Raw genomic sequence first — 23,635 nt, forward strand, 5'->3', positions numbered from 1 at the left:
CCTTCGTCCGCCTCCTTTTTCCCGCCCCCGCCGGGGACGTCACAAAGAGTGACGTGTAAAGTGAACAACCACAGTCCCTCTCCGCGCGTGCCGGGAGGAATGAGAGGGGAAGTGGGCGGGGAGAGGACGCAAGGAGTAGGCTTCGGGAGCTGGCTGGTCCCGGTCACCCAATCAGAGAGCTCTGGGGAGGGGAGGGGCGGGGCCCGAAGGAGGGTGGGGGGTGGGGCTGGGGAAAGGAGTTGGAAGGCTGCGGGAGGAGAAGGCGGGCTCCCAGAGATTAAAAGCACCCAATCAGAGCGCGCCGGCTTCATTCGGAGAGCGGCGTGGGGCGTCGCCGCCGCCGCCGCGCGCGCCGGGGGCTGGTTAAGGCCATGAAACAAAAGAAACCCTGAGAGGGGAGCCGCTGCCACCTCCACCAGCCCGCCCCGCTGCCGTCCCCACCCACCCACCTAGTTACCTACCTCTGCCTCCTTCCCCTGCCCCTCCACCCCGCCCTCTCCGGTCTCCGGGCGGCCCTGGCGCTCCTCGGCCCGGGTCCCCAGCCCCGCCGCCTCCCCAGAGGAAAGGTGTTTGCGCGCTGAGCAGGGCCCTGGCCCTGTCCGCCATGGGGCTCGCCGCCTGCCGCGCCTGACCCGGCCGCCGCCGCCGCCGCCGCCATTGACAGCGCGCCGCCGCGATGCCCAGCGGCAGCTCCGCGGCCCTGGCCCTGGCGGCGGCCCCGGCCCCCCTGCCGCAGCCGCCCCCGCCGCCGCCGCCGCCGCCTCTGCCGCCGCCCTCGGGCGGCCCGGAGCTCGAGGGGGACGGGCTCCTGCTGAGGGAGCGCCTGGCCGCGCTAGGCCTCGACGACCCCAGCCCGGCGGAGCCCGGCGCCCCGGCGCTTCGGGCCCCGGCAGCGGCGGCGCAGGGCCAGGCCCGGCGGGCGGCGGGGCTGTCTCCAGAGGAGCGGGCTCCGCCCGGCCGACCCGGGGCCCCGGAGGCGGCCGAGCTGGAGCTGGAAGAGGACGAGGAGGAGGGGGAGGAAGCGGAGCTGGACGGAGACCTGCTGGAGGAGGAGGAGCTGGAGGAAGCAGAGGAGGAGGACCGGTCGTCGCTGCTGCTGCTGTCGCCGCCCGCGGCCACCGCCTCTCAGACCCAGCAGATCCCAGGCGGGTCCCTGGGGTCTGTGCTGCTGCCTGCCGCCAGCTTCGATGCGCGGGAGGCGGCTGCCGCGGCGGCGGCGGCGGCGGGGGTGCTGTACGGAGGGGACGATGCCCAGGGCATGATGGCGGCGATGCTGTCCCACGCCTACGGCCCCGGCGGCTGTGGGGCGGCGGCGGCCGCCCTGAACGGGGAGCAGGCGGCCCTGCTCCGGAGAAAGAGCGTCAACACCACCGAGTGCGTCCCGGTGCCCAGCTCCGAGCACGTCGCCGAGATCGTCGGCCGCCAGGGTGAGTGCAGGGGTGGGGAGGTCCAGTTGGGTATGGCCCCGGGCGTGGGTGGGGAGACAAGAGAAAGGAGCGTGGGACGGAAAAGGCGAACCCGGCGAGGCCCCCACGTCCACCGCGAAGGGGTCTGGGAGGAGCTGAGGGTCCACCAGATGTGAAGATGGGTCACCTTGCGAAAACCCACGCTTTTCCGCCCGTCTTGCCTAGTAAAAAGTGTGAAGTTTCTCGGGCGACCCAGTCTGGTGGTGTTCACGTTACTTGGGCTGTATTCGTTGAACACCAGGCTGGCGTGGCACCAGAAACCTCAGTGAGGTGGTAAAAGGTTGGGCTCGAGGAGTTATGGGTTCGCTGTTGGGTACGGAAAGCTTCGAGATGGAAAGTTTGCGCCGCCGAGTGTCTTCTAAAAGCGTTCAGCCTCCCTTACAAGAACTTGTTCAGATGGAGAAAAGGACAGAAATGGAGGCCTGTAGACAGAGCTCACTGGGGAGGGAAGGGATATTCAAATGGTCGGTATCACCGCCATCCCCTGCCCCTCCGCTGATGAGAAACTTAGCTTTGGAAAAGCAGCCCAACTCACTGCCGCCTATCTTAACTGTATTCCCCTCTATACGTTTCAACTCTCGGAAAGACACACTGACACATTGGCTGTCTTTTGAAACTGTTCAGTGTGCAGGATGAAGAAAAAATGGACACTAAGGTAATTAAGAAACTTCATCGGTTTATACAGTTTTCAGTTAATTCTCCTTTTCACTTGCCAGCACACCAGTACTGCAGACAGACTCCTCCCACATTGTTCAGACAAAGGACCTATGTCTCAGATTCCAGGAGTAGATTTGTGAAGGTGGGGGAAGGGGATGTCTGGGGTACCTCTGTATCCGACATTTTTAGGGAAGGTCCTAAGTTCTTTATGGTAGCATTTCCCCTTTATGAAAGGGGCAGATGTTACCTGCTGCCACCGCATGACAATGTGGTTTAGCCTGGTTGATGCATGCCTCTTTACTGTTAGGTTGAGAGCATTGTTGGGGTCAAATAAAGAGAGATGATGGCGCTGCCGCTTAAATGATCTCATCTTTCCCAAGTGGTCTAAAGTACACATAAATAAGAGCTCTGTCGAAATGGTGGTTTCACATATCACACTTGGCTTATTTCTTTCCTATCTGTAGGATTTTAATAAAATCTCATCTGAAATCTGGATAAAGGAGATAGCTTATTTCAGACTACCTGATGATTGGCACTTACACTGTTCAAAGCTGGACCTTTCAATTGAAAGGTAGCTTATGCTTGTCGTTCTTCTGGTTAATGAGTTTCAAATACCTGGATTGTTTGGTTTTGGCGATACTTAGAGTAATAATCCAGGAGAAAACTTTTATTTACATGGGATAAAATTACAACATCTCAATTTGGATCAGAATGAGTTGACCATGCATGTAAGAACACTGAGGAATCGCTATGTACCAAGCTTGTATTTTGCCAGGTTTTGAGTGTGGTATTTGAGTTGAGAATGTGAAGTTAATTCCGACTTTGTGCTCTTAAGAAGATAACAGTCTAATAAACAGTAGAATGGCACTAACTATAGTGTATTTAGTGTGATAAAGTCTCAGGTAAGAGAACATCTATCGAGAGGGCCTTGGAAAATGGGTAGAAAGGAGTCTAACAAATGGAGATTGAAAAACTGTGGAGGAACAATGTGAGGAGTGGTGTGGAGGACTAACCTCTAGGTGTAATTGCCAAGTAGTGTTGTTTTGATACTTGAGGTCTGCAAAGGGGAGTGGTGGAAAAGGGAGAAGGCAGGTGTTCACACCAGAATGTGAAGAAGCCTGAATGTCATATGAAGATGCCACTTCTCAGGACAAGTTGCTTCCGTGAGCTTATAGTAACAGTCTAGGGTAACAAAGGAAAAAAACATTTACGTGCCAGTTTTACTAAGGGACAAGATAACATATTTTATAGATTTAGTTTAATACAAACTTTTGCCCTTCATTATAGTAGACACCCCTTAAAGCACTGCTAAATAGCCCTTACTTGTGTATATTGTTAATCTTTATAGAAATCCATTTTTTAAAAGTGAATTCCAAGTTTTTATTTTGTACCAGCTACTACATGATAGGAAATGAGATAAAGCCTTAGTTTTTCTTTTGAGGGCTGTGCTTCTTTGGTTAATAAGGAAATGTTGAATTTAATTATGTCTTAGATCATGGAGACAAATTGCTGGCTCTTCCATTTAAACTTTGTATTTTCCCAGAGTTGACAATACTGTTAAAAGTATATCATCATCCTCTATCTTAAAAGCAGAAAATCTGGTCCTTTTGCTGTTTTGAACCATACAACTTGTGGATCATTGACCCCTTTGCCACCCCCATGTCCCAGCAGCATAGTAATAAAACCTGTAAAGTATTTGCTCACTCGTATGGAGAACGAAGTTACTTCTAATGTTCACATTCTTTTACAGTATTATATTTCCCCACGGGAGAGAATCTGTCCTAAGTGAGTAAAACAGGGCAAATCATTTCATTTTCTTGTTTGCTTTGAAGGAGCTAAATTTTCATCCTTAAGATCAAATTATCCATGTCTGCCATTTTATGTATTACCTGAAGCCATAATTTTCTGTTTGACGTCTCTTAATTGATTTTGGAAATAATTATGTCACAGATGGAGACATTTATGACTTCAGCTCTGAAGCACAGAGCAGGACAAATGGAATTCTGAGTCACATCGACTAGCAACTCATGTAGATGGCCTCTGAGTTCCAGTGTTTTTCTAAAACACAAACTACCGCTTTTGATACTGATGAAAGTTGGCAGAGTGTTTGACCTCGAATTTATACTCCCCAGTAGCATATGGTCATTTGTAAATGTTAAATTGGCCTTGTTTTTTAAAGCATTGCATCTATTGTGAAACAACAATACTGTAAAATGAAGCCAGGAACTGAAGAGGCTTGTTGATATAATCAAAGAAGTTTTAGAATATGGACATCAAAAATAAACCTGACAACAGATTTTAAGACCTAATTTTATAAACTTAGAACGTCTTTTAAGTATAGTACCTGCAAGACATATTAACAGTGATTAACAGGTCTAATTTTAGTCAGCAGGTTTTGTTCCAATTTGTACAGTCATTTATATCCATTTAGACTAAAAAGTGAATTAAAATAGAACTGTATACCCATTCTTAATACATTATAAATACTAAATGTCATAAATTCAGTTGTTTAGAGACTTGTAACCCAATATTTTATATTACTATTAGGATAAATGTGTATCTTTCATTAGACTTTAATTAATGGTCTATGTGTGTTCTCTAGCCACATAGTCTGGAAAAGTCATCTCTAGCTTCTTTTTATTGTACACCCTGTCCAAAAAAATTTGCATACTCCCAATATCTGGATATTTATGTATGAATAGTAAGTGTGCTTAATATATTACACATTATAAAACATAAAATTCTTTATTAACAATTAATACTTTACACTGTTTCAATTTGTCTTCCCAATTTCTTAGGGTGGAACCACCCTTCAAGCTCTAACACAACTGAAATAAGGTTTATATGTCTGTGACCAGGAGAAAAAGAGAAAGCTTGGTCTTGCTGTACATAAATTTTCTCTTCAAGGAGAAACGCATATTTCATGAGAATAAATAGTTTCGGAATGATGCTACAGCACAGTGTCTTTTTCTTTTATGGGGATGAGGGTGCATTGTTGGCCTTCTCTTTGCTTAGTACTATGTTAGGTGCTTCATCAGTGCCGTTTAACCCTGCTAGGTGGTTACTGCCATTTAGAGAGGTAGAAACAGAGGTTCTGAGAGCTAACTTGCTCAAATAGTGGAGTTTGGATTTAGCATAGTTTGACATCAGAAATAAAATTCTTTGTACTCTACGTTGCCGCTTCAGTATTGAAGCATTCTGCTCTGGAAGGTTAGTATTTTGGATTAACTTGTGCCCTAATCGTAGGATACTGAATTTCTAGTATGCATAATTTAAAATATCACTATCCAAATTAGTTTACTTGATAAAATTTTGGTGTCTGTACTACCCATAAGGCACAGTTTTAATTGTAATGTAGTTCTAATATGTCTAGCTAAAAATTTACTGTCATTTGTAGTTCAGAAAGTTAATTTGTGTATATATATAGACACTAGCTTTAAAAATTAAATATTACAATTTTTCTAGGCTTTAAAATTTAAATTTCATTAATAATGGTTTGTATTAGTTCTGGGACCCTTGAGAAGGGTTCAATTATTGTAATTGTTTTTGCAAATGGGTGGGGAATCTACTGCCTTTCTTCCTGCCTTATTCAGCTAATGAACTATTCTGATTCACTAGGGAGGAAATGGGAAATGAAGTGGTAATTCAAGGGTGTATTTTGTACCCCTTGGTTACCAACAACCTGAAAATGATCCAGGGAACGAAGTATTTGTGTTAGTCTGTTAGAGATTTCTATCTAGAAAATTTTCAAACAATGTTTATGGGTTGGAATAATAGGTGGTTCTTCACAGCATAAGTTTTTAAGGAAAGATAGCATTTAGTTATAAGGTAGTGCTTAATATATTGCTGATTTGGTTTTGAATACTTTTGCCTTAAGCTGATTATAAAAATGTTTTAGTATATGTATTTTAATATCGTAGCTTATACGATATGTAAAAATACCTGTCGTAGCTACACCAAACTGCCTGTAACAGTCTCTGTTCAGCTGTGGTATATTGGAAAGAGCCAAATCAGAAATAGATATTCCTGTGCCAGTAACTCACTGTGTAATCTTGAACAAGTCACTTAAACTCCCTAGGCTTCAGATTCCTCTTTTGCACCTGGGCATAATCGTATCTACAATTCCTGTAGAGACTCTGGAAGATAAACAAAGAAATCGACATATATGAAACTATAAGTGGTAAGCACATTACTTTTGTTAAGGTAAATCTGAAATTAATTTGGAACCACCATTTAATCATGTCCACCTTTTTTGGCTTTAGCAGATAGTTTCACTCATTATATTCTTCTAATGTAATAGAACTAGAACCAACGGATATCTGAATGCCTTTTAGATACCTGGCACTTCTGTCAAGATGGGCTTGTTATGCTGTGGTTAACAAAGAACTCTGACACCTCAGTGTTAAAACAACTATGGTTTATTTCTTGTTCATAGGGCCTCTGCTCATTTTAGTCATTCAGGGACACAGGCCAACAGCAGCCACCATCTCCAGTGTTACTGATTTTCTGTTGTGCCAGAAGATGAAAGACTACAGCATAGCACATACTGGTCTTAAAATGTTAGATCTGGAAGTAATGCTTATCACATCTGCTCATATTTCATTAAAGCAAATAATCTGGCCACACCTAACTTCAAATGGATGAGAAAGTACATGACAACTATGTGCCCACAAGGAGAGCCATGATGACTACCACAGTACTATTTTATAATTTATAGGATTATAGAATTCTAAACAATGTCATTCCTGCCATGTAGAATTTGTAACCAAACTCAAGATGAAAAAGTAGATAATGTTCATAAGATACTAAAGGAGTGTATTTGCACTTAAAAATAAAAAAGCTTTTTAAGAAGCTCCAAGTAGATCATGGATAATTATGCTTAAATCTCCACTGATATTCAGGTGATCCTTAAGTGATATGTTTTTTATTAAACTGCATTCTTAATGCTTCCCAAGTAGCTTGTATACCATAATTTGTGGGTTTACTTTTAACATTTTCCCCATGCTAACCATTAGTTACTATATAGAGGCTTACAAAGATTAAATCTGATATTTAAGCCTTGAAAATAATTTTCTAATGTTAGGATTACCAAACCCAGATATACTAAATTAAATGTATGCATAGTCTAATACTGTTTGAGTAGTTCAAGTCTTTATTCTGTAACTGACTTTGAGAATTTTAAGTTACGCTAACTATAGGACCTCTTCCGTGCCAGTGTTTGAGATGTAAGGACAATTCAAGTGTTTGTTGCGCTTGTCCAGTAAGTACGGACTACAATTCATCATTACATGCAGAGAAGCCTGGTTTGGTCACAAGTAAAGTTCTATCATGGAATAATAAGACTAAGCCTTAAAATAATAAAAGAAAATCCTTTAATGAAAACTGCAGATGTAGTTGAAGGTAAGCATAAATAATTTGGTCTTGAACATGATCGAAGGGGAAGTGGGGAGGGAATGGCTTCAAACAACTAGAAAAGATCTCCCAAAATGGTTACCAGTGTAAAAGTATATATTTGCATTTGGGGCTGACCTTTTTATTATTATTTCCCTTCTCTGTGCCTCCCTTTTCCTTTGCCTTCTCTTCTGCCTTTCTACCAGTGCCGTTTAGTATAATGCAGGAAAGGACATTGAACTTGGAGTTAGAAACCTTGTGTTTTGCCACTTGCTGCCTGTGACCTTGGATAAATCACTTAACCTCTCTGAGCCTGTTTTCTCTTCTGGGAAAAACCTACTTCATCTATTTGTTCTTCCAGGTTTCTCTCTCCCCTTTCCCTCATTTGTTGTAAGGATCAAGTCTGAGAAGATAGCATTAGTAGAAACTGACAGTACAATTGAAAGTACAGAGATGATAAATTATATATCAGATAAGGTAAATTTTTACTGCTAAATTTCTTTTATACTCTGAACAAATGCTAGTTAAAGCCAAAAAATGTCATTTTAGTAAGTTTTTCCTAGGCTATACCAATAAATTACGTAAATTATATTTTTAAAATTTATAATATGTCTTAAAATTTATTTAAAATCAGAGCTTTGGAAATGTTATTTCCTGGCAAAGAACTAAGCAAGTCTGGAAGAGAACCATTTACAAATGAATCTGATTCCACTGTATGGTACCCAAACAGATAATTCTAAGGTTTCTGTTAACATTCTCTAAAGAGCATGAACATAATTTCAAGCTCCCCAGTTAGGAAAACTTCTGCCTTTCATCTCTAATTTACACCCTCTTCTGGTTTTTTCTTTCAGGTTTACCGAAAGGCCAAATAATAAATGTTTTCATTAAATATTTTTTATTGTCTTATCTAAAATAAGTGAAAAAAGAGGGGTTTTAGATTTAATTTAACTTCTGTTTTTTAAAATACCTTGTACATGCAGGGAATTCTTCTCCACTCCTAAAAATACACTAGAAATATTCTTACTGGGATTTAGGAAAATAAGGCAGCTTGAGAGAACATTGGTTTAGGGGTCACTAGTTTATAACTGGACGATTTTAGGCTTCGGTTTTCCTCATGTCTAAAATGAGATTTAACTAGGTGATCTGTCACAGTTCTTATATTCTGATTTTTGTACAAAGAGAGTCCCTAAAATTATGTAAAAGTAAACCAGATTTCATATTACCAGTTAGATAGATTGACTTTGCAAAATCTTCTCAATTTTGCAAAGTTTATAACATGTTTTATCTTTAGGAGTTTCTTTAAATGTTTTTAACTCCCTATAATAATCAGTTCGCTTGTCTTTTAATAACAAACTTGTGTCAGGCTCTGTGCAAAAACTACATGTATCATCTCATTTAATCCATTCTTAATTCCACCAAACAGATAAACAAGTCTATGGAGGTACAAACAACTTACCCAAGGTCTCAAGCTGTTATTGTTTGAGACTTCAATGTGCCTATCTCAGTAAGTGGTAGAACAAGTAGACAAAAATCAGCAAGGATATTGTAGAAGATCTTACTACCGTCACCAACAGTATAAGAAAAGAAAATAGGTCACTATCTGTACGTGAACGTGTATCACTAAATACTTTTAGTGCTTGAAGTTAATACAAGTCAGTGAAGGTAGAACTGAATCTTAGTCATCTTTGCATTCTTAATATTGGTTAAAGTACCTAAAACAAAGTGGAATACTTCCTGTTTATTTTATTGAACTAAATTTTTTTCTTATAAACTTGCCATTTTATTGTTTATATCATTGTACTTTCCATATTGTTTTAATTGGGGTTTTCTTCCCTCTTGCCTTTATTCCCAGCCTTTTTTTTTTTTTTTTTTGAGACGGGGTCTCATCTCACTCTGTCGCCCAGGCTGAAGTGCAGTAGAGCAATCTCAGCTCACTGCAACCTCCACCTCCCAGGCTCAAGTGATCCCCAGTAGCTGGGACGGTAAGTGCACACCGCCACGCCTGGCTAGTTTTTTGTATTTTTGGTAGAGACGGGGTTTTACTATGTTGCCCAGGCTGGTCTTGAACTTCTGAGCTGAAGCTGAGCTCAAGCAGTCCACCCGCCTCGGCCTCCCAAAGTGCTGGGATTACAGGCGTAAGTCACCACATCCGGCCAAACAGCTTTTTATGTAAGGACCCAGTCAACCTCAAGTTGTTTGGCACTTTTGTTTGAAGTACAGTAGATGCTACTTGATTGAAGCCATTAAATGTTTATATGAATACTGATAATGAAACTAAAATCACATAAATGAAGGTGTTTGAAGTATTGTCATAGTAATCCCTAAAGTGAGATAAACAATATCCTTGACTTAAAATAGCTACAAGGAAGCCACTTGAACCCCAGAAAGGAAAGCTATTAGTTTTATATTATGCATTTAGGAATATATTGCATTCTTAAATTATTACTTAAAATGTTGAATTAATGTTGTGTACACAAAACATTCTTACTGGGATTTAGCTGATACTCATCAGTCTTTGAAGATAGAATACTAGAATTGATTAATTGAACTAACGGCAATTCCATATTTACTGTAACACCTTAATACGGTATTTATGTGCTTCTATAAAATGAAAGGAGCTTTTGAATATTCTGTCTAGACTATTCCAAGGGGAAAGGGACCTTATTTTGTATAAAATTATTAATACGACCCCCTCATTCATTCTTATATATCATGAAACATGAGATGATTTAGGGGTTTTTTTGTTTTTGTTTTTTGTTTTTTGTTTTGTTTTTTGTTTTTTTGAGACGGAGTTTCGCTCTTGTTGCCCAGGCTGGAGCGCAGTGGTGTGATCTCTGCTGACCGCAACCTCCGCCTCCTGGGTTCAAGCGATTCTCCTGTCTCAGCCTCCCGAAATGATGTGTTTTTAGGGGAAAATAGTGTGATGAAAGGAGTGTGGACTTAAGACAACTTGGGCTGAGCACTTAATAACAGGCATTGTAGTAAGCATTTTTAATACATTATTTCATTTAATCTTTGCAAAAAACAAATGAAGGAAGTATCTTTAATCATAGTTTGCCCTAATGTTGAAACAGCAGGTTCTGAGTCCTGCAGATAGTCAGTTTTTTGCTCCTTATATTGTTTCCCTTGAACTGGACCTTAGTGGATTCATACATGATAGCTATAATAATGAGTTGTGCCTGTGTTTGTATTATTATTGAGTTCGTGGAGCCTTTCACACATACAGTTTTATCTTTTCCAAATGGCCATGTTTATTATTGAGATAACTCAGGGAGGAAAAGGAATACTAGGAGGGTTTTCTAGATTATGTAAGGAAATACCTGAGCAGAGATAGAAGAGGAACAAGACATGTTTGCGGGGTGAAGTCTGGGAGAAAGTAGGTTATGGCCACTTAATGTGCAGAAGGGGTGGGGACTTAATTTCAGGCCAAAGAGTTTTATTTTTCTTGAAGGTAAGAAGAGCTACTAAAGATGTTTAACCCCCCTCTCTCTTTACTCTTCAAAACAAAGCCTCTTGGGAAATTTTTGAAGAAAAACCCCAAGGACTGCCAAAAGTGAAAATAAACACATAATGCAGTTGTGATGTTTGCTTGTAAAGGTTTGAGCTTTCTTCAGTCACCTTATATTTGTAGCTAATGTATGAAATGAATGGAAAACATAATGTGTTTAGTTTCTAGAAAACAAGTTGCTTTTTGCAAAATCTACAACACAAGTACTTGATGTTCATAACAGTGGTCATACATAGCCCCAGCCTTCTGTCCTTCGTTCTCAGCATTTTTCGGTTCATTATTGTGATAGGCTTTGTGGTGAGTCCCCCGTCTTGTCTCTTTTGCATCTTTTATGCACCCACTAGTCTTAACATGCATATCTGATTATGTTACCTTCTATCTCCAGTTTTTTTCTACTATATGATAAAGTCGAAATTCCCCTGCCTGACATCACAGACTTCTGTCTCCCCATCCAGCTTTATCCCTGCCATTTTATCCTCCGGTGACTTGAAGCTCTCACACTACTGAACCCAGTTGTCTGTGCCATCCTGTACTCTTAATTCCTTGCTTTTGCACTTGCAGTTCCTCTGCTCTCCTTCCCATCTGGCAAAACCATTTTCTTAAAGCCTCAGTTCAAATGCCTTTAAAGCTTTCTTTTATTTACTGTAATTAGTAAAGTCATCTCCTTTTGTATGTACCTACTGCATTGTAGGTACCTTCAAACCAGTTACTGTATTCAGTGTTGCTTTACTCTTTTCCCTCTAGACTAAGCTTGAGAGCAGAAATGATGGTGGTTCATTTATACCACCTGGAAGTAGCACTAGCATCTTTATAGGGAATTTAACATGTGAATGGGTAGGTTCAGGCATTAGGCTGCACTTTATCTCACAATTGATAAAATGCTCTTAGAGTTCACCCAAGCAGTGATTTTGCTGGGAATGCCTAGGATAAGTGGAAGCCACTTTTACTGTGTATCACGTACCAAACCACTAATCTCCCAACATAAACATAATCTCCTAGTAAAAGCCATTGTAAACACTTGGCTTATATATTTTCTCCCTATTTGATATTTTTATTTTAATATTATTTGTTTATTATAGAGAGGGGGTCTCACTATGTTGCCCAGGCTGGTCTCGAACTTCTGGCCTCAAGCAATCTTCCCACCTCTGCCTACCAAAGTGTTGGGATTACAGACATGAGCCACCACACCCAGCCCTTACTTGATTTTTAGATTTATCCCTTCACCTATTCCAATGCCCATGATTCCCCAAACCTTTCCTGACCCTACCTTATGTCTATTCACTGCCCTGGCCTTTGGGTTACTATTCCTGAATTGAGATTTAAAAGCTAGGTACTTGGAAGAAAAGGAAAATAATTGAAGGAAAGGAGAAAGGTAATGTCATAGGCAGAGTAATCCTACCCACCCAAAGAAGTCCTTATCCGAATTCCCCAGGAACTCTGAATATGTCACCTCATTTGGCAAAAGGGATGTTGCAAGTGTTTATGCAGATGCGATTGAGGGTATGGACCTTGCTTTGGGGAGCTTGAGATCATCTGGATGATCATCTGGGTATAATTATATGAGACCCTAAAAGCAGAAAACCTTTCCCAGTTGGGTCTGAGATCTGAGAAAGAAGATTTGAAGCATGAGAGGGACTCAGCCTCCATTGCTCGCTCTGAAGATGAAAGGAGTCACAAGCCAGGGAATGTAGGTGGCCTCTAGAAGCTGGGAATGACCCTCAGCTGACAGCCAGCAAGGACACTCAGTCCTTTCACTGCAAGCAATCAAATTCTGCCAACAACCTGCATGTGCAAGGAACTGGATCCCTCAAGCTTCTTGCAAGGAACATAGCCTTTGCAAACACCTTGATTTTAGCCCTGTCGAGACCAATATCAGATGTCTGACCCACTAAACTGTAAAATAACAAATATATGTAAAAACAATAAATTTATGTCATTAAAGCCACTGTGGTAACTTGTTAAGGCAGCATTAGGAAACTAAAGCAGGTAATAGGGAATTAAAGGACAGAAATATTTTTAGACTTTAATTGAACTATTGGCAATTCCATATTTATGGTAACACCTTAATACAGTATTTTATGTTGAAAGCTGCTTCTTAATTTTTTTTTTCTTTTCTATGAATCAGGGTCTCACTCTGTTGCCCAGGCTTGAATGCAGTGGCACGATCTCAGCTCTCTGCAGCCTCAACATCCTAGGCTTAGGTGATCCAACCTCAGCCTCCCAAGTAACTAGGACCACAGGTGTGCACCACCACGCCCAGATAGTTTTTTATATTTTTTGTAGAGACAGGGTTTTGCCATGTTGCCCAGGCTGGTTTCAAACTCCTGAACTCAAGTGATCCTCCCGCCTCAGCTCCCCAAAGCATTGAGATTACGGGCTTGAGGCATCACGCACAGCCAAAAGCTACTTCTTACAATAATTCTTGAGAGACTTCCAGAATGTCTTTTAGGGTATTGAATAAGAATGTAATATATCTAACATGTTAGTCTCTCCTCTCTTGGGGCAGTGACTGTGGAGTTTTTAAGGGCTCTGAGAATCTCTAGTAGTTTTTATTACTTTGTAACAGTTACTGCTAATTTAGCAGCTTACAACAACACAAATTTATTATCTCCATTTCTGTAGGTCAGAAGTCTAGGCATGGTGTGTCTGTTCAGGGTCTCACTGTGTTCAAATCAAGGTATTGGGCAGGACTGCAGTGCTTATCTGTGGCTCATGTCCTCACCCAAGCTTGCTGGTTGTTGATAAAAATTCATTTTGAGCAGGGGGTGGGAGGTGGGTGTTGCAGGATGATGACCTCCACCTCCATTTTCCTTCTAGCTCACAGCTCCTAGAAGACACCTGAAGTTCCTTGCCTTGGGGTCACCATAGGCAATTTACAACATACATTGTTTGCTTTCTTCTTCCAGGTTAACCAGAGCACATATCTCTGACTTCTCTTTTGAGTCATGCTAGGAAAAAAAAATTTTTTTTTTTAAGAGGCAGGGTCTCACTCTGTTGCCCAGACTGGAGTGCATTGGTGTGATCATAACCCACTGCAGCCATGACCTCCTGGACACAAGCAATTCTTCACCTTATTAGCCTCCCACATAGCTAGGGCTCCAGGGACACACCACCATACGTGGCTAATTTTTTGTTTGTTTGTTTGTTTTGTTTTGTTTTCTTGTAGAAACAGCATCCTGCTATGTTGCTCAGCCTGGTCATGAACTTCTGGCTTCAAGCAGTCCTCTGGCCTCAGCCTCCAAAGTGCTAGGATTATAGGCATGAGCCACAACAATCAGCCAAAACCTCTGCTTTTAAAAAACTTATGATTAGGCCAGGCCCACTCAGATAATCTGGATAATTTTATTATTTTAAGGTGAACTGATTTGGATTGTAATTATATTTGCAAAGTCCCTTCACAGAGGCCACCTAGGTTAGTGTTTGTTTAACTGAAAGTATGTGTACATACTAGGCCTAGGAATCTTGAGGAGCCGTCTTAGGATTCTGCCTGTCATACTGTCCACCATAGCTTTTTAAAGGATTTAGTGGTGAATGATGAACAGCTCCATGGACTTTCATTTTCTGCTTAATTGTACACTACTGGTGACCTAAATGTTAACTCAATTCTTTATCACATGGTGCTTTTTCTGTTGGGAAGTGGGAACAAATGGTATGGATAGGCCATGTGGTCTTTTTGCTACCATCTAAATGAATTGTGGTTTAAAAACAAAAACAAAACTTGAAAAATCCTGCTCTAAGTATCCAAGATATGTTGCTGGTGGCTAGAAAATAAATAATGGGTTTTTAAAAATTCAGTGTTACAAATATGTCTGAGCTCTCTGGCCTCCACAAGCTACTTTAGGTGACCATAGAGCAGAACTATAGTGTTACCATTTTCAACTGTATGGAAATTTCATCTGTAAAGTCCGATCTTAAACCCAGGTTTTCTCAATAATTCCACACTCCCTCCTTTTCACTATCACTGTACTGGTTCTTAGTTGTAAGTACATCATTTCACATGTGTTATGGAACTAGAAAGTGGCCTTAAAGTTGATGTTGTCTAGTGGTTTTAAACTTTTCTGACAGGAAAAAGAACATTTTATATTGCAGCCCATTATATATTTCACTGAAACATTTGGAACATATTGAGTTCTTTTTTTAAATGCTGACTGCACCTACTGAATTGATACTGCAACCCAAGGTTTGAAAAACACTGAAGATTACCTTCGTTTTAATTTCTTTTCTTTCAACCCCTCTCCCAGCAACAGAGGACCTCCCCGTCTTAATTTCTAAGGCTAGGAAAAGCTCTCTTTATTTACCCTGGAGCAGCAAGGCAGAATCCTTTGCTGTATCGGGGAGTGAGAGGACCAGAGTTCTAGCTGCAGCTAAAGGGTTTTAAGGTGAAACACAGCCCCAGCAACAGTGATGTAGGAAAGGAAAATGGGTTCCTACACCAGTGAGGTAAGTTGGAGACTCTTTTTTTAGGGAATTTACTTCCAAATCAAGATAAAATTAGTTCTTGACCTCTAAACAGTCTAGACTTCGGCCCGTTGATTACCTTGAATACAGCTTGCCATATGTGGATTTTTATCTGTAGCTATAAGAAGTGTAGTCCTCACATTTTTAAATTTCAAAACTTTGTTCAACTTTGAGGCTATGAAATCATTTACCCTGCTGTTTGTACAGTAGTCCCCCCTTATCCAACAGGGATGCCTTCCCAAAACCTTAAGTGGATGCTTGAAACCACAGAGTACCAAACCCTATATATATGTACTATGTTTTTTCCTATATGTATATACCTGTGATAACGTTTGATTTATAAACAAGACAGAGTAAGAGATTAACAAGAATAAAATAGAACACTTATAACAATATACTGTAATAAAAGTTGGTGAATGTGGTCTTACTCAACTCTCAAATATCTTTTTATACTGTACTATACCCACCTGCATTTGGACTATGGTTGACTGAAAGGAGCTGAAATGATAGAAAGTGAAACTGCAGATAAGAGAGGGGGGCTACTGTAATTTAAAATAATATCAGTAGTACTAACCAAAAGTCTAATCAATATGCTAAGACTAGCAAAGTGTATCATTTCTGTATATTTAATTTGTTTTTCTTTTCTAACTTAATCATATTTATTTGAAAAAGTAATGTGTATGTATGACTCAAAATTTATTAAAAAAATAAATAAATAAGAATATACAGTGAAAACTGCCTCCCTCCTTCCCTGTCCCCCTAGGTCAACCAGTTTTATGAGTGTATAGCATTCCATTATATAGCTGTACCAGCCTCATGCTAATTCAAACAATAATTATAAAATACAGAAGTTAGTTTGCACTTGTGCACATATTTCTGCAGGATCAATTCTATTAGAAGATTGTAGAAGCGTAAGAATATATAGGCTTATAACTGTGATAGCTCCTAGTGGGCAGTTTATACTCTCACAGCTAAATATGAGAGTTCTTTTCCCCACTCCTACTAGCATTGTTATAAGGTTTTTGTTATTTGACAATCTTATAGGTAGAAAATAATTGGTCAGTTCCCGTGAAAATGGGAATTTCCATCTTCAGAGCCATTTATATATTTACTTTGATGTTAGCTGTTTCTTTCACCCTTTTATTGGGTTTTTGTTGTTTTGATTTGTAGGAGAGAGGTGTGTGTGCATGCGTGTGTGTGTGTGTGTATGTGTGTGTAAGAAAGTGAGAAATTAGCCATTTCTAATAATGTTATAAATATTTGAGGTTTTTTTACTTTGTTTTTGGTGACTTGTGCCATGTAGCAACTTAAAAAATACAGGCTAATATATCACAATACAGCTTCTGAATTTTATGTCACTCTGAGATTATAAATAATATTATTTTTAAAGATATCTTTGAGTTTTCAAATAAAAACTCAATTTAAAGTACTCAAAAAAGCTCATACCTTCGTCACCTGCAAAATTACGAAACAAGATTGTTTTTTCTCCTTTAGTTTGTGTCACCTTTTAAAAACTATCTATTCGAGTAGTCCCCAACATTAGAATGTATTTGTAGTTGAGAAATCATTTACAATCAAATTAGTTGTTTGGAACTCAGAATATGTGTTCCTGTAGAAACAATGTTATGATTGGTGAGCTTCCCTATAATCCCTAATCTGAGTTTAGGATACTATAATCAAAAGATTTAGGGAAGTGAAGAAATAGTTCCCTCTATCTTTATTGGCAGTGGCTTAAACAGGGTTGGCGGCCAGGCACGATGGCTCACACCTGTAATCCCAGCACTTTGGGAGGCCAAGGCAGGTGGATCACCTGAGGTCAGGAGTTTGAGACCAGCCTGGCCAACATGGTGAAAACCCGTCTCTACTAAAAATATATTTTAAAAATTACCCGGGTGTGGTGGTGGGTGCCTGTAATCCCAGCTACTCGGGAGGCTGAGGCAGGAGAATTGCTTGAACCTGGGAGACGGAAGTTGCAGTGAGCCGATAATGGTGCCACTGCACTTCAGCCTGGGTGACAGAGTGAGACTCCATCTCAAAAAACAACAACAACAAAAAAAACCAGGGTTGGCTTTGCTGTCTTCCTTTTACTTTTTACCGTGATCTGCAAAACCTAATAAACACATGACCCTTTTGGGTGTAGACCAGGCCTGTCTTTCTCCCCCGTCTCAAAGAGTGGCCCATGCTCAAACCATTTGTCTTCTCTGTACCCAATGAACCATACATTAAACACCTATTTATTAATACCAACCATAGGCTAGATAGTGTTCTGTGGACCCTCAAGCATATTTCCTCAGTTAATAATATACCCATTAGGTATTTAACAGAAAATATTCTACTAAGGGTGTGACTGACAGTTGCTTATAGTATCAAAAGTGTTTGATTAAGGGATTTTTACATAGTTTTCTTTTTTCTCTTTTATTTCTGTTTTCCTTTTTTTTCTTTTATTTATTTTCAGTTTTCTAATGGTCAATATTAGTAAGGGATGAAAGGGACCAACCCTAGACCCTTAGACTAATTCTCCCTTTGTCCTTAATGCAATTTGCCCAGTGTTTTTCTGCAGAATATTGTCTGTCTCTTGTTAGGAATGTAATTGTGGCTGACTGCCTTCTTGCCACCTTGTCAAGTTGTAGCCCACTGTCAACTTACATATCCAAATAATAACTCCCCTGAGTATAGAGTATGACCAGTTCTGTGTTTATACACCCCTTTCAGAATTTCTTAAGCATCAATAGAAAGTGATCTCAATTCTGCACACCAAACCACACCTGCTGCGCTGAATGAGGGAATCTCCTGGACATTTAGCCTCTATAAATGATAAGTAGATGCGGAAGTTTCGTTGTACTCTCTGGTCTTCTAACTGATTTTCTATCATAGAACAAAAGCACGTACAGGCTGAACACTTCTAATCTGAAAATTTGAAATCCTAAATGCTCAAAAAGCCTCCGATTTTGTTTTAGAGCTCCAAAATCTGAGGCTTTTTGAGCACCAGCATATAATGCTCAAAGAAAATACTCACTGGAGCATTTCGGATTTTCAGATTAGGGATGCTCAACTGGCAGGTATGATGCAAATACTCCAAAATCTCAAACATTCCTGGTCCCATGTGTTTTTGGATAGGAGATAACTCAACCTGTGTAGTCAACACCTAGTGGCTTGGGAATGCTTTGGAAGGGCAAACAAACGAGTTCCACTTTGTGCAAAAAAGTGATCAGGTCATGTGCTTTATTAGAAAGCATCGGCCAGGTGTGGTGGCTCACGCCTGTAATCCAGCACTTTGGGAGGCTGAGGCAGGCGGATTACGAGGTCAGGAGTTCAAGACCAGCCTGACCAACGTGGTGAAACCCCATCTCTACTAAAAATACAAAAAATTATCCGGGTGTGGTGGTGCACGCCTGTAGTCCCAGCTACTTGGGTGGCTGGGGCAGGAGAATCGCTGGAACCCGGGAGGTGGAGGTTGCAGTCAGCCGAGATCGCATCACTGCACTCCAGCCTGGGTGACAGAGCGAGACTCTGTCTCAAAAAAAAAAGCATCATCTGACTAAAGTGATATAGGAATATTAATTTATTGAGGACAAAAAAGGAAGGGAACATTTAAGAAAAAGACATGCTCAGATTGTGACACTTCAGTAGCACCTAGCTTCTTTTTTTGTTTGTTTGTTTGTTTTGAGATGGAGTTTCACTCTTGTTGCCCAGGCTGGAGTGCAGTGGGACAATCTCAGCTCACTGCACCCTGTGTCCCCCGAGTTCGAGCAATTCTTCTGCCTCAGCCTCCCAAGGAGCTGGGATTACAGGCGTGCACCACCACACCCAGCTAATTTTTGTGTATTTAGTAAAGATGGGGTTTCACCATGTTCACCATGTTGGTCAGCCTGGTCTTGAACTCCTGACCTCAGGTTATCCACCTGTCTCAGCCTCCCAAAGTGCTGGGATTACAGCACCTAGCTTCTTTATTTTGACAAACTAAAATAGTATGATATATTCATGAGAACACATCTATCCTGGCAAGCTCAAGTTAGGGTCTTTGAAAAGTATAACCCCAGAGTTTTATTCCTTGGTTGTGTACTTGACATTTTAAGTTACAGTTTGAAGCCCTCTAATCTTAATATAGTTGGCACTAGTAATCTGTGATTACTCGAAAAAAAAAAAAGTTGGTTAAAGTGGAGAATTATGTAAAGTTATACATACGTGTCTTAGATGTTTTATTTTCACTTAAATATACTTAGGATTTGGGTTCACGGCCTTTTATTTGAAATTGTGTCTGTCAATCAGAGGAGTCCTTGAATAAAACCACACCCAGCACCCACATTCCATACAATCTGCAGTATCTGTTTCTTTTAAATGGAGCAGGACTTTACAGTGATTACAAAATCATTCTATATTACTTTTTTTTATCCCAGCCCTTTACAGCTGTCTCACCTATTCATAATTCAATAGCAGCTTTTCTCTTTAAGATACTCGTCTTTTTTGCATTCATGTTTCACTAGTTTATGCAGTAATTTAGATAATTTAGTTACTAGCGTGAGTACACCTACCGCAAACAACATGGGAATAAACAAAACTGAATCATAGCAGACCTAGAATTTAACTGATGGGAGCAGAAGTGAGATGACCTACTAGCCATGAGCACGGTGTTTTTGTCATCAATTGAGTTTTACAGAGGAAAGAGTAATGTTAAGTTAAAGTGATAAGATAATTAGGTGGAAGTCAGTTTAAGAACTTCTGTCAGATAATTGTGAAAATTGAGGTTCTAACTAGCAAAAAGACCATAGATTTTAAGTCAAACTAGGTTTACTTCTGGCTCTGCCACTTCCTAGCTATGTGAAAAACTCTAAAACTTAGCCGTAACCAGATATTTAGCTTAAAAGGTGCATTCTGTGATTTGTCTTTATATATATCATTGAAGTAGATGTTGATTCTTATGTTTTCTTTCTAACAGGTTGTAAAATTAAAGCACTGAGAGCCAAGACAAACACGTATATCAAGACTCCTGTTCGTGGTGAAGAGCCCATTTTTGTTGTCACTGGAAGGAAAGAAGATGTTGCCATGGCCAAAAGAGAGATCCTCTCAGCTGCAGAGCACTTCTCCATGATTCGTGCATCTCGAAACAAAAATGGGCCTGCCCTGGGAGGATTATCATGTAGTCCTAATCTGCCTGGTCAAACCACCGTCCAAGTCAGGGTCCCTTATCGTGTGGTAGGATTAGTGGTTGGACCCAAAGGAGCAACTATTAAAAGAATTCAGCAGCAGACCCACACCTACATAGTAACTCCGAGCAGAGATAAGGAACCTGTCTTTGAAGTGACAGGGATGCCTGAAAATGTTGACCGAGCACGGGAAGAAATAGAAATGCATATTGCCATGCGTACAGGAAACTATATAGAGCTCAATGAAGAGAATGATTTCCATTACAATGGTACCGATGTAAGCTTTGAAGGTGGCACTCTTGGCTCTGCATGGCTGTCCTCCAATCCTGTTCCTCCTAGCCGCGCAAGAATGATATCCAATTATCGAAATGATAGTTCCAGTTCTCTAGGAAGTGGCTCCACAGATTCCTACTTTGGAAGCAATAGGCTGGCTGACTTTAGTCCAACAAGCCCATTTAGCACAGGAAACTTCTGGTTTGGAGATACACTACCATCTGTAGGCTCAGAAGACCTAGCAGTTGACTCTCCTGCCTTTGACTCTTTACCAACATCTGCTCAAACTATCTGGACTCCATTTGAACCAGTTAACCCACTCTCTGGTTTTGGGAGTGATCCGTCTGGTAACATGAAGACTCAGCGCAGAGGAAGTCAGCCATCTACTCCTCGTCTGTCTCCTACATTTCCTGAGAGCATAGAACACCCACTTGCTCGGAGGGTTAGGAGCGACCCACCTAGTACAGGCAACCATGTTGGCCTTCCAATATATATCCCTGCTTTTTCTAATGGTACCAATAGTTACTCCTCTTCCAATGGTGGTTCCACCTCTAGCTCACCTCCAGAATCAAGACGAAAGCACGACTGTGTGATTTGCTTTGAGAATGAGGTTATTGCTGCCCTAGTTCCATGTGGCCACAACCTCTTCTGCATGGAATGTGCCAACAAGATCTGTGAAAAGAGAACGCCATCATGTCCAGTTTGCCAGACAGCTGTTACTCAGGCAATCCAAATTCACTCTTAACTATATATATATACATAAATACTATATCTCTATATGGACTCGTAAAGGCATGGGTATAATGGTACCCCCCAGTAAACTTCCTAATGATTTCTTATGACTGTTATCAGGCTTTATTGGGATTAGACTAAAGTTGTTAGTAAACTTATAAAAGGCTGCTATGGTAACACTAAACCTAAGTGGTCTCTTGTCTATTAGTTTGGTTTGAATTATTAGTACTATCCTGTAGACCCAGAGACATAGCTTATATAAGAATTGCTAAAGCTGAAGTTCAACTTGGCTGAGTGAAGATAATCATAGGTTTTGTGAGCCTGTGAGAAAAGTGTATACGTCTAAGATTTCAAAACAATGGGTCCCAAAGCCTAACCACTTAAGAGTTTATGGAGGGTACTTGGCATTACAGACGATTCATACACTTCCAGTGCTGCCTTCTTTACACTGCCAGTTTTGACAAAACAGGTTTGTTTGTTTTTTATTTTACAACAACATATGCCTAATTCTGCAGGATTGCAAATAACTTTTTAATGCATTGTGATTACTTATTGGTAATAATAGGGCTGATGGCAGTTTACTAGATCACTGGTTATAATTTGGGACAAAAACTGCTACATCGACTTTCATCTCGCCCAGAGTGCTCAAGGCTGGTATGATGAGTGGATCAGGAATGCAATTGTGAATTCCTGCCCATTGCCTCTCTTGGTGAATGTGGAAATGGCCACCTGGGTTTTCCCATATCAGGAAGGGCTTTGGGATGGCACCTATATTGGCTAATATTTGAGGATGCAAACATTCCATTCGTTAGTGTGATCAAGCTGTTAATTTTTAGACTATAGATCAAAATGTGAAACATTTTATGTTCAATCCATATTTGTCTTGCACATTATAAATATATTTTTATTTTTTAGTAATTTAGGGGAGGGAGGAGGGAGAAAGGGATAATGATGCCCTTGGCATAATTCACAAAAGCAGCTGTGACAACCTCCAATCAGTTTACTTCATTTCAAAACTATTTCCAATCACAAGGAAAGATTTTTAAAATACACTCGTACATTTCACCTGTGGATGTCTATAACTTCATCCTCAGTATGTTCCCAAATCTGTGCTGGCATTGAAAGGACAAAACATTATACTGGTGGGTTTTTCTACTAATTATTTTTTGAAGCATTATTTTCCCAACACAAAAGAGCTTTTTTCTCGGTATAATGAAAATTGAAATCCTATGTGTATTCAATAGTAAATAGACAAATTTTATTTTTTATTTCCACTTGAAGAGTTACATTTCGTATAAAAGTTTACAAATAACGGTTTTTATTTTGATTTTTTCAGTATAAAAAAAGTTGCCTTGATGGCATATTATGATGTAATGCTAATTGCTTGTAGGATAGTAAATGGTCAGTATTGAAACCTAATCTCTAGCTGCCGTCTTGTAGATATGAACGAATGTTCACCAAGCATGTATTTTGTATTTTGTTGCATTGTACACTGCAACTGATAAGCCAAGGAATCGACATATATTAGGTGCGTGTACTGTTTCTAAAAACCACAAACTAAGAATGATAAATTATCAATATAGTTTAGTATTTGCTAATTTTACTACACTCTTTTGTTATGTATATGTAGGGAAGTCATAGGGATTATAAATTCAATTTGAGTAAAATTTAAAACCATATATTTTATGATAAAGGGCCTTTAACTTAAGATGGCCAAAGCACTGATATTATATATTTGCTGTAAAGAGAATTATAAGAGTTTTATTTTTCTGATATTAAAAGTTACTTAATAAAGACTTGTTTCCATTAACTTGAATGTATTCTCCTTGGTGTTTTTCATATAATCATCAGTTTATACTAGAAGATTAGTTAACAGAATTGAAAATTTTCTTTTATAGACTCCCTGTTCCCCGACCAGCTATCTGTGCTCACTCTTGTAGTTATTTTGTGTGTGTGTGGTTTTGAATGTGTCGCTTATGTTCCTGTCCAAGTTTAGTTTTTTCTTT

General features: G+C 40.2%; 1 protein-coding gene across 1 annotated transcript; it reads left to right on the forward strand.

The window, feature by feature from the left end:
• The first annotated feature begins 309 nt into the window (after positions 1 to 309).
• Positions 310 to 23,445, forward strand: MEX3C (mex-3 RNA binding family member C). The gene is made up of 2 exons (XM_030810405.1): positions 310 to 1,427; positions 20,417 to 23,445. Exons 1-2 carry the CDS (start codon positions 677 to 679, stop codon positions 21,640 to 21,642), a joined length of 1,977 nt encoding a protein of 658 aa, XP_030666265.1. The 5' UTR covers positions 310 to 676; the 3' UTR covers positions 21,643 to 23,445.
• Positions 23,446 to 23,635: the final 190 nt, after the last annotated feature.

Source organism: Nomascus leucogenys, chromosome 4 (genome assembly GCF_006542625.1).
Source record: "Nomascus leucogenys isolate Asia chromosome 4, Asia_NLE_v1, whole genome shotgun sequence".
In the NCBI taxonomy this organism is placed as follows: domain Eukaryota; kingdom Metazoa; phylum Chordata; class Mammalia; order Primates; family Hylobatidae; genus Nomascus; species Nomascus leucogenys.